Source organism: Prionailurus viverrinus, chromosome A2 (genome assembly GCF_022837055.1).
Source record: "Prionailurus viverrinus isolate Anna chromosome A2, UM_Priviv_1.0, whole genome shotgun sequence".
Lineage (NCBI taxonomy): Eukaryota > Metazoa > Chordata > Mammalia > Carnivora > Felidae > Prionailurus > Prionailurus viverrinus.
The window spans coordinates 86,307,129-86,319,664 of record NC_062562.1 but is presented as its reverse complement, the minus strand read 5'-3'; the positions used below and the strand labels follow the sequence as shown (position 1 = coordinate 86,319,664).

At 32.9% G+C, this 12,536-nt stretch overlaps 1 protein-coding gene across 4 annotated transcripts in view; it reads left to right on the top strand.

Annotated features, from left to right (window-relative positions):
• The window catches only part of HGF (hepatocyte growth factor), a 79,475-nt gene that overhangs the window by 50,519 nt on the left and 16,420 nt on the right, over window positions 1-12,536 (top strand). For all 4 annotated transcript variants that reach the window (XM_047850166.1, XM_047850167.1, XM_047850170.1 and 1 more), the window contains 3 exons: window positions 2,487-2,589; window positions 5,635-5,768; window positions 11,516-11,554. In XM_047850166.1, coding sequence (XP_047706122.1) covers window positions 2,487-2,589; window positions 5,635-5,768; window positions 11,516-11,554 — 276 coding nt within the window. The remainder of the gene's footprint in view (window positions 1-2,486; window positions 2,590-5,634; window positions 5,769-11,515; window positions 11,555-12,536) is intronic.

Sequence of the window (12,536 nt, the reverse complement as noted above, 5' to 3'; positions counted from 1 at the left end):
ACCGATTTCTTGTCTTCTACTTACTTTCCATCCCCCAAATAAACAAGAGTTCCTTAGAGAAATTGATGATGTTAAGAGGCCCGGGACAAAGAGAGTATAAGGTGAGGCTGGAATATCTTTCACCAGCAAGTTAAGAAGTTATAAAAAATTCATGTCTTCCTCTCAAAAACCTATAACCATTATCTAACCATGAGGAAAACATCAGACAAACCCAATAAATGGACAGCTTACAAAATACTTGACCTATTTTCCTTAAAACTGACAAAGTCATCAAAGAAGAAAGCCTGAAAAACTGTCATATTTAGAAGAACCTCAGAAAACATGACAACTCAACATAATGTGGTATCATGTGGAATCCTAGAATACACAAGAGGATATTAGGTTAACTAAAAATATTTAAACAAAATATGGTCTCCAGTTAATAATGCATCAGTATGGCTTAATATTTAAGATAAATCTATCATACTGATGTAATATATTAAAAGTAGGGAAAACTGTCTGGTATATGAGAAGTCTCTGTACAAAGTTACAACCTTCCTGTAAGTCAAATCTATTCTAAAATAAAAAGTCCCATAGCCTGTATTCAAATAAAAGGGTGATGGTGGTTAGGAGCATCTCTTCCTCGGACACAGAAAGCGTATGTGCAAAAATTCAAAATGTATAAAAAAAATAGTACTAGCATACTGTATTGCACAATTGTTTTCTTCAGTAAGAGTCTATCTAAAGAATTTACTACCTAACAGCCAAAGACTTAAACTTTCCTAACATGGGGGGGATGGGGGGGAGGGAAGCACTGTCAGAGGAAAATGAATTCACTCGTATATTCTGCATATGTGCAAGTATGAGATTTTACAAATTTATGCTTTCTGAGAGCAATTTTATTGTGTATTGGAATGACTATGATATTATCTGTATCAAATCCTATCCTATTTTAGTTTTTATATTTAAGCCCAAATTCCTTATAGTGCTACTGCAAAATGTGATCCATGGATATGAAAACATGGCTTTTGAATATGCTTATTATATTTGTTTTTCATTATGTTAACTGATTCCTGAACATATTATTAAATTGTTTATGTAAAATTGCTATTAGGATTTATACCTATTTATTATGATTATACAAAGCATATTTAAAGCCAGTGACAATAGACTATGGTTTACCAAATTTAAAACAAATAGTCTTAATGTTGATGTATATTTGTAGATAACATTTTATAGTCAGATCTATAGTGCTCATTCATATAAAAATCAGGAATGTTTAATAGATAGTCACTTTGAAAATGTGTGTTATTATTTTAAAATAAGGAAAGTGTTTCTTTTCAAAGATAGAACTGCAACTCATGTGTTTGGAAGACCATGACTTCCTTTTTGTGATATTTAAAAATTAGGAATATTGACATTTCTATCAATGTTTAATAAAACACAAATTATTCAATTGAAAAAAAGGTGAAAAATAAAACCACATGGGACACATTAAAAGACATAAAACCAGCTTAAAATGGCTTCCATCAATCAACTTTGAAACAATTTTGAGTATCAAAATCAGCAACGGGAATAGATCATCATGTTGAGTAAAAAGAGGACACATAAGTCTATGTGTATATTACCACTTCTACTACAGACATTTTATTGCTACTACTGGTAGTAGTTGAATACTTAAATAGACGTAGTGGGGGGAGAAGAAAACATTCTCATTTACAGAAAAATGATAATAAATAAAGAAATGCAGGAAATTGTAAAACAATTATTTTAAAACCAGCATAGTAATCACTGATTCATGCAAAAGCAACCAAAGTAGGCCAAGCCATTATGAACATTTGTTTGGCAATAAGATGCTGATTCAATCTGAAAGGTCCCCCCGATTTTCCTTTACATCAGTTAACCAAATTATCAAACTCACTACCAATAATGGAACATGATAAAATATGTCACGTCACATGATAAACTGCTGTGAAAAGGACAAAATATCATCTTTGCCATAATCCTGCCTTTATCTTGATTTTAATCATGAGAAAATAATCAGACAAAATGGAATTAAAGAGCATTTGCAAAACAGCTGGTTTGAGTGACTCAGAATGTTTTCTCAGGAAGACAAAATTCAAAACACAACAAATGTGACGGGTATATGAGTGTTCATTATATCATTCTTGTGAGTTTCCTGTGAAGCAAATTTTTTCAGAAGAAAATGTTGAGAAATAAATATACCATTGTAAAAATTCTCATTTATTTAGTGTCCCTATGGGCCACTCATTTAATTTTTTCTTTGATTGTTTTAAGTTTGTAGTGTGATATATAAACCCTTATTTCGAGGAAGAAAACTTTGGTTGAACATAAAGATACTTTAATCTGAAATATAGGAGTATCTTTGACTTATACTGATTTCAGAGTGTGTTAACTTTTATGTTGACTTTCATGCTTGTAAAAAATGTTTTTGTTCTATACTTCCTTGTATTCATTAGACTTCCTTCCATTTATTTTATGTTTAGATTGTTATCGTGGGAATGGCAAAAATTATATGGGCAATTTATCCAAAACACGATCTGGACTAACATGTTCAATGTGGGAGAAGAACATGGAAGACTTACACAGGTGTGTAAATTTCTTTCTTTCAATATATAATATGTAGTGATAACAGCAGATAGTATATTCAGATACGCACATTGCTATTTCTTTCTAGTCTTTTATATATTATATTAAGGTAATAAAAGCTTTAGATTTGTCATTCTGTGCAACTCAATTTAGCATTTTCCCTCCATGTAACAAACCTTTAGATAAGTAATTCAATCTAGCACATTTTTTATTGGACATTTACTATGTGTTCTGTTCTGTGATAGGTGCCATGGGAAATGTTAACAAAAAGTGGGCATAAGTTTTGGCTCCACTTTTAAGGATGATACGGTTATATTGGGAAGCAACTGTATGACTTGATAAGACTGTATAATTAAGTGGCAAATCTGAGACATGGTTGTGACATAAAACTGATTTTTAACAAATATCTCAGAATATACGTACTATGAATAAAAGGGAAAAAGTTAGTGTCATTTGATCGTATTTGGCCACCACAATCCTATGTGGAAGATATTTCTATATGTGTGAATAAGGATGCAAGGGCTCGGAGAGGTTGTTATTTGGCCTCTAGTCCTATTTTAATTATAACTTTATTCTCTTTGAAAATGTACTCACTAGTGGATGACATGGTTTCATTTAATATACTTCACAAACCAGTAGAGACAATTCTAAAGCAGTGTTCTCTAACATAAATATGCATTTCACACATGTAATCTGCACTAACAGTCACATTTAAGGAAGTAAAAATAAACAGGCAAAAGTATTTTATATAATACATGTTACTAATCCAATGTATCCAAAGCCTTTTCCTTTCCATATGTATTCAATAGAAAAATTGTCAATGAGACCTTTTACATGTTTTTCATATTACAGCTTCAAGATCTGGTATACATTTACAATTAAAGCATCTCTCAATTTGGACTAGCCACATGCCAATTCTTCAGTAGCCCCATGTGGCTAGTAGCTACTGTACTGGACACCGTAGCTTTGGGATTTCAAACATAAGCAGAATTCTAGCCTCATGGATTTCACACTCTGGAAGGCTTCCTAGAAAAAGGGACATTAATTGGGACATATATGTTAACTAGGAGTTGGTCAAAGGAAGTGTAGGAGGAGAGTACCTCAGGCAGAAAGAATAGCTTGTCCCAAAGCCCAAAGATTGAAGTGTTGAAAGTCAGAAATAATTTTGGTAAGGTTGGTCAATATCCACAGACAAGAAATTCTCCAGTAGCAAGACCATATATTGCCTTGTAAGGTGTGTTAAAAACTTTGGACTTGGGGGTACCTGGGTGGCTCAGTCAGTTAAGTTTCTAACTCTTGGTTTCAGCACAGGTCATCATCTCATGGTTTGTGGGATCAAGCCCCATGCTGGGCTCTGTGCTGATAGCATAGAGCCTGCTTGAGATTCTCTCTCTTCTCTCTCTGCCCCTCCCCCACTCATGTTCTCTCTCCTCTCTCTCCATCTCTCTCAAATAAATAAATAAACTTAAAAAAACTTTGGATTTTATCTTATTAAAGATATTCATTACAGAATTTTAAGTGAGAATTAGTGTGATTAAGATTAAATGCTATATTTCAACACTGATATTTTTGAAGGCATTTTTAGAAATATGGTGGGGTGGACCTAGCTTTTATGGACTTGTGACAGACAAGTGTACCAATTCTGCCTTCAGAGATTTCACATTGGGAACTTGACGTTTTTATGATGGAAGAATTTACACTGCAGAAATCAGCAAGGACAACAAATAAAGACTTCATATACATCTCAGAGTGCCCTTTTAAACATTACCAGCATACCACTGGAAGTGTTTATTTAGGAAACTCATGGTTATAACTCTTAATTCACTGAGTTTGGGTTGGACCTTCAGAAATAGTTAAAAGTCATTTGAAAACAATTTGCAGGAACTTGATGAATGATAAGTTGCATGTTACCATTTTGGTTTAAGAATAACCTACAACTGAGTAAGGACATAGTACGGAATGGTGGTTTTGAAAACTGACTCTGGAAATAGCCATGTGTTCAAACCTCTGCTCTACTGCTCATAAGCCATGTGACCTTAGAAAAATTGGCTTCTGTGGTTTACTATTTCCTCAAAAATAAGATAGCCTGTCTCATTAGGTTGGTCTAAGGTTATATATGTAAATCACATATAATAGAATCTGGTACACAGTAATTACTATGTGTGTTTGCTGTTGTCATTAGTCCAGGGAATGAACCTGAGTTTGGAAAGATAGTCCAACTTTCCCTGTTCAAGATCTTTCTGTTGTTTTGAATGACCCATTAATTACAATCAAGCATAGTAGTAATTGATAATCCAAAACAAATTCAGTTACTTGTACAGTTTTCATGACTTGGTCAGGATGGCCATTTGGGATTTGGCTGTATTAAGATCAAAATAAATACAAATATTGATGTTATATGAGTGGGCATGGCCTTACAAAATAATGTAGAGAGTTTTTGCTTTTCTTATGTAATAAACTGAGTAAGATGTAAAATGAGAAAGTGTTACTCAGTTATCTGTCCAAAGATCATCTATTGTAATTATATAAACAATGATATTTTAGAGTTTATTTCATTAGCACATTACTATTAATTTTTCAGTGTCTTTCTGTCTTTTCTTATAATGATGTTGCTAGTCATGCTTCTTACGTTTTTGAAACATGAAAAATACTTTTGCAATAGCTTGCATTTTCTAGGTGTTTTATAACCTTGATTTTCTTTGCCATCTGCTGTTTTTCTGGCAGTGTTTCTCCACTTCTATGAATAGGGGTATTGTTACCTTACCACTGTAATTATTGAATAGAAGCAAATCACAAAACTTCTCATCATTTTATTTGTCTAATCGCGTAGCCATATTCCAAATTCCTGAGTTAGAGCACATGATTCCAAACTGTAAGAACAACAAAATAAGTCTAAAATAAAATAATTAAAATTCACGCCAAAGAGAAGCTCGTGTTGTTTCTATAATGGAAGTTACATGCTAGGATTTTATCTTCTTGGTGACAGTTTGTTTCTGTTGGACAAACTGAGCATCTTGTGATCTTCAGAGCTTGTTGTTTATGCAGGCATATCTTCTGGGAACCAGATGCTAGTAAGCTGAATAAGAATTACTGCCGGAATCCTGATGATGATGCCCATGGCCCCTGGTGTTACACGGGAAATCCTCTCATTCCATGGGATTATTGTCCTATTTCTCGTTGTAAGTACTTTCAGTGATCTTCTTCAGGTGAAATATTTTAAATATACTGAATCTCCACTAAATTGATACCTTAATCAGAGGTGGAAATATAGGAGCGCTGGAGTCAATCCTAAAGTGGGGGTGCATTCCAGACTGACAGACACACACACACACACACACACACACACACACACACACCTTTCTTCATCTCTTTTGTAGACAAAGAGACATTCTGATGACCTTTTAAATAATATTTTCCTCCTCAGAAGATTCTCATTTGAAATCCATACGCAATAAATGGTCATGGTTCCAATATGACTGCACCATAAAGACTTCCTTCTCAATACTAACTGTTCAGGCTGTGAGTATAGCAGAGCTCTTACAAAGTCCCCATCCAGTAACAGACCCATAGACAGACCTGAAATAACATTGCTTTCATTTTCTTCTCGTGCCTTACCAAATATTAAAAAGTCTAGAGCATTCTCACCACATTTCTGAGTCAAAGATGATTTTGTTAAAAGAATATCAGTGTCTAAAGTAAAAGATATATGTAAAATACATATGTCTGATATACCTCATATAAAAGGGCTCCTATATATCAATAAGAAAAAAAATGTCACAGTTTAGGAGAAAAATGAAGAAAATGAATCTTAAAGAATAAGTATAATTAAACAAATAAACAAAAATAGATTAAAACTTAATAGAAAAATTAAATTATAAAAGCATAAGATCATTTTCACCAATAAGACTGGCAAATAAAAAGTAACTATTTATGCCCAATGTTTGTGAAGGTCTGGCTAGTTAAAATCTTTCAATACTGTGAAACTTGGTGAATTGGAAAGCTTGTCTGGAAGTCAGCTTAGAGAAATGTCTTGGGAGTTTTCAATCTTGGCACTAGTGACATTTTGTACTGCATAAATCTTTGATGTAGGAAGCTGTCCTGCGCAATATAGAATGTTTGGTAGTGTCCCCAGCCTCTATCCACTAGATGTCAATAAAAAAAATATTGAGAATCAAAAATTATCTCTAAATATCACCAAAAGTCCCCTGGGGGACAAAATTATCCTAATTGAGCACCACTGAATAATATATATTGAGATGGAAGTATATCCTCCATATGGTATTGAGTGAAAAAGCCTTATTATAAAACTGTGTCAGTAGCAAAAGACCATCTTACTAGACTACATATCTCATAGCTCTGTTTATAGCAAACATCTTTAAACATTATGTTAAACTATCTCACATCTACAAAAAGACACCTTTTATTTTAAGAATGTTTTTCTTGGTGCGTGGGGGATGAGTGAAATAGGTGAAGGGGATTAAAGAGTACAATTATGATGAACACTGAGCAATGTATACAATTGTTGAATCACTATATTGTACACCTGAAACTAATATGACACTGTATGTTAACTACACTGGAATTAAAATATAAAAAACGCAAAAAAAAAAAAAGAATGTTTCTCTTGTGACATAAGCCAGTAGCAAGTACCCTGAAAATAGGAACAAAAGTACCCATTTTAAAGGATTAAAATGAAGAAATGATGTTTGCTTTAAAACATGAAATACAGCGGCACCTGGGCAGCTCAGTCAGTTAAACATCCGACTTTTCATTTCAGCTCAGCTCAAGATCTCAAAGTTCGTGAGTCTGAGCCCTATATGGGCTCCGCACTGACAGTGTGAAGCTTGCTTGGGATTCTCTTTTCCTGTCTCTCTGCCCCTCCCCTGCTCATGCTGTCTCTCTCTCTCTCTCTCTCTCTCTCTCTCTCTCTCTCAAAATAAATAAATAAATAAACTTAAAAAAAAACATGAAATACAAACACATAATTTATGGCAAATTAAAGAGATAATTTCTTACCTTAAGTGGAAACACTAGTCATGTTTCTTTCTTTCTTTCTCTTTTTAATGATTATTTTTGAGAGAGGAAGAGAGAGAGACACACACAGAGTGGGAGTGGGGGAGGGGCAGAAAGAGAGGGAGATACAAATTCAGAAGCAGGCTGCAGGCTCTGAGCTGTGAGCACAGAGCCTTAAGTGGGCTTGAACTCATGAACCGTGAGATCATGACCTGAGCAGAAGTAGGATGCTTAACCGGCTGAGCCACCTAGGCACCCCAACACTAGTCATATTTCTGAAATTTTATCATAAATAGGCAAACTTCTTAAATATGATATTCATCTAGTATGGTTCTAAGTGACTTGTAACTTCCCAACCTATTTTTAATAAATAAATTCTCTATAATAGTAAATAAACACCTTATATGCTTATAAATAAATTATATATTATTATATATGTTATTATATTACATATATTTATTTCATTAGTTATAATCATAGCCTTTCAAATTAATTAGTGCGTTCCTAATTTTCTATTTTTCCCATATTAGGGTTGGCTTAGGTCCTGAAAATGTTCTTCTACAGAAGATGCTTTTCTAGTTTTAGCAATAAAAAGCAAAGAAACCTACCTATCTGGCACATAATTTTTTTTTAATGGTTAAAGGATTATTCTTTATAAACATTAGCTTTACCTGGTGGCATCTTTCTGTGACGTCTCTATGATTAAGAATGATGGAGGCTAATAAAATATCCAGTGGTCTAAGGAAGAAGGGAATGGCAGGCTTCTAAAACAGTTCTATTGCACACCAACATAGTTCAGAGTAAAATGGTCCTGTAGAATCTCAGAGAAGCGTAATTTGGTTTATAAACCTAACTGACACAGGACTCTAATAATTTAAAAGTTCTCAAAACATATTTTCAACTAACATTTTAAAACTAAAAGTTAGTAATGTGCTATTGAAAGACTTCAGAGTGTTGCTAGTATGTGATTAAATGCTATTGCAAATAACTCATTTTTATTTCAATATATTCTGAACATTAATTTCAATAAATATTTTTACACTGTCATTTTTCTAACTAATATTTATAGCCAGGATTTATTTATATTTTCCCACTGGTGAAAGGCTAATAAAATTTATCTTTAGAAGATTTGAGTTCTTATTTATTTAACTGTAGAGACTGTATAAATCATTTTCACACTGTACATTTGTATTAAAAAACATGCAAAAGTTTTCATTTCTTTTTAAAAAATGTTTACAGAACAATACTTAACATACATTTTTAGGATTATCAGATATGTAAAAATAAAATTGTAGAAATGCCTATATATTTACCTATGCACATACATAATTTGTAGATCTTAGAAAAATCTTCAATATTAAATACTTAGAATGTAGTGGTTAAGAGCTTGAACTGCAACTTCCAGGGTAAGAATTTCAGCTCTATTACTATAAGTGCCTTGCACAAACTTAACTTCCATCTCAGTTTGTATTACTTATTCACTTATTAATTTTAAACTCAGTTGCTAGTGTGTACAAAACCCTATGTTATAACATGCTAGGTATACAACAATATAAACAATATTTTTTTAACCTTCAGTTATCTTTCAGTGTAGAGAAGAGGCATTTATGTAAATATAATTTAATAAATATATATTCATATTAAAATATATAAGGAGAATGGGAACATAGATATCCGCCTGGAGAAATATGTGATGTCCATAAAGTTTTGAGCTTGGGTTGAAACTAAGAATACATTACAAGAAGGTTTTTTTCAGTAAGAATTCATATTTGGTTCTGAGGCCATATAAACGCAGACACATACACATTTACCTACTCTTCCATAGGTAAACCCTTTATCAATGACATGTTTCCCTTCAAGTTTAACTTGAATCAATACAAAAGATTTGTATCATAAATAAGTATATTTCAGATTTGAGTACTGTGGTGGAGATAGTATGGGAAAAGCAAAAAGAAGAAGCAAGAATAGTATTTGATGGTAAAATGGAAAAGGCCTAGAGAGTAGTTTCTCAAAGTTTTGCTCAAAGTGTTCAACAGAAGAACCTAGAATGTTTTTTAAAAAACTCATAATCTAGTTACCAATTCAGAATCTTCAGAAATCTGATTTTAAGTGGTATTTCAGCTTATTCTAAAGCATGAGAAATATTGGTTTAATGGAAATATATGTATATAATAACTACGAGTTATTAAAGTCCTAAATATACAATATCTATAAATTTTTAAAAATGTAAATATTGTAGTAAATTACAATAATGAACTAAGCATTTAGTTGACCTATTAACTTGATGCTTAAAAATAGGAAACTTGATATACAATAAGGATAGAATGGTCAGTCTAGTGTTTTTCATCACAACACCAGGACTAAATATCTAGTTTTTTAATTTAGAATTTTCAAGTGATTGATTGGAGTGGAATAACCAATATCCTTGATGTTTTAATGACCATAGTTGGCCTCAATCTTAATTTGTACTATGAGCTAAAACACTGACTTCAGCTGACTCTAAGACAAAACCCTCCCCAAGGATAAGCTAAAAAGGGAAATAATGAAATTTATATGTTTGCCTTTACCCTTATTCATTTTAAAATATCTAGATCTGGAAAACGAACATAAATAACAACCCTTTAGCATATATTAATTCTTATGAGATTTCCCATAAATAATAGTCAAATTTGCATGTATTACAAAGGAATCCATATGCCATTATTGTTTTGCTGCTGGTTTATTTGAGCTCAGGGCATTTCCTGGGATTAACAACCAGCTGGGTCTAAATAGTGCCTGACTAAACTCTATACCATGAATTCTGAACAGTCAGACATTAAACTACAGGAAACGTTGCATGCCTCATTCATTATTGCATAAGTATTTTCAAATCCTAGCATCTTCCAAGCTTTTCTCTTTGCAGAGATTAAACCCTGGTAGGGAGGTTATGAAAAAAAAAAAAAGTAAGTTATGACATTTTAGTTAGAATTAACTTGCAGTTCCCAGTGTTCTTTTTTCCCATACTTTTGTTTTTGTTACCATGTGGAAGAATCAGTATTTGAAATATTCCAACAAAATGCAATTATATTTTGTCATCCCTCTTTTTCCATTAGTGACATTGATTTCTATCTTCTAGAATTCTTTTTTTTTTATTTTTTTTAACGTTTATTTATTTTTGAGACAGAGAGAGACAGAGCATGAACGGGGGAGGGGCAGAGAGAGAGGGAGACACAGAATCGGAAGCAGGCTCCAGGCTCTGAGCCATCAGAGCCAGAACCCGACGCGGGGCTTGAACTCAAGGACCGCGAGATCGTGACCTGAGCTGAAGTTGGGCGCTTAACTGACTGAGCCACCCAGGCGCCCCTCTATCTTCTAGAATTCTTAAAAGAGTTTTCTGAAGCATGCGGTGTTCCAGTTATCCTCAACCATATAACAAAATAAAACTGATTTTCAGAAAAACTATAAAAGGTCCAAATTACAATAAAAAAACAAAAGCAAAAACAAACAAGCAAACAAAACACAGTCAGTCCGTATGACTGGCTCAAGCAAACAATAATAAGCATTAGTGCTATTCAATGGAATATTCATTGTGTATCATGTTGGGCACCTCTGGGACATTTCTGTAGAATGAGGCTGCTCCGTGAGGCCAGCAGTGTAATCTAAGCTTCCAATACTCATCAAACCACACACCTGAGTGTCTCCACAGCCATAAAATAGGGCTTTCCTCACAGTACCCAGTAAAGTCATTAATACCCAGTAAAGTCATACATTATTACTAAAAGCGTACTATCACATTTTATCTTTAAATAAAATGTTGAAATTTTAGTAAGTTATCTAATTAATGGATATTTGGATTTTAATATATACTTTTGATTCTATATAACAGAAATATGTATGAATGAATTATGTATATATGTATACATTTATTTTACAGGTGAAGGTGATACCACACCTACAATAGTCAATTTAGACCGTAAGTAATCTTTTGTAATATATAGTATATTCGAATCTCTATGTGTCAGAGATATTTTCTTCATGGAAAATATCTTATCACTATATTAACTTCTGTCATAAAAACAAGTTAAGCTATTTGTTTTTATTAAATTCTTCTCTATGTGCTTGTGTAAAGGGGTTACAAAGGCAACTACATACTGAACATCAAAATTCAATTCTCTATCAGAAAATATAAGATGTAATACTTAACTTTGAGAAGAACATTTATCTTACTCATAATTTTGGGAAAAATGGACATTAATGGACCTTCACCATCCTTTAAATTAAATCAGGATGCTAAAGTCAGGAAAAAAATAAAACCAGAAGGTTGGAAAGTTATGCAATGTGTCTACCTGCTCTATTTTTAAGGCTCTTGACATGCACCACTAGGTAAAAGACGATACAAACTGAGAGGTTCGGTTAATATTCAATTTATGAAAATCTTTTTAGAACTGCTTGTTTTTGATTTTCACATATGTCTTGGGCTGAAGGAAGATACTCAAGTATTTTGATTTAAGAGACTACCTGCTCTGTCTTAGCCTGAAGAAGCAAATGGAAATTTTAGACCATGCACAGGAATAGAAAGGATAAGGCAAGGAATCCAGAGAAGGGTCAGGAAAAAGTTGACGCCAAAGAATTCTGCATCATGTCATTTGGGTTTAATGATTTGGACATAATAATTTTGTCATCCGGATACGATTTCAATAAATGTAATGCTGGTAACATGTTTCAAAAGGCTCTACATTCTTATCATAAAAAAGAAGTAATAAAAAACAAATATAGTTTTTTTTTCATTGAGGCTATTGATTTCCATTGATATTCAGAAATGGCTACTATAAAGAACATTCTTCCATTTTGTATAGAGGTTTGTGAAGGAAATAACAATTAGTGTTAGATATGAAGAGCCTATACTTAGTGCTTGGTGGGCAAAGCCACTCTCACTATGGCAATGCTGTCTACCT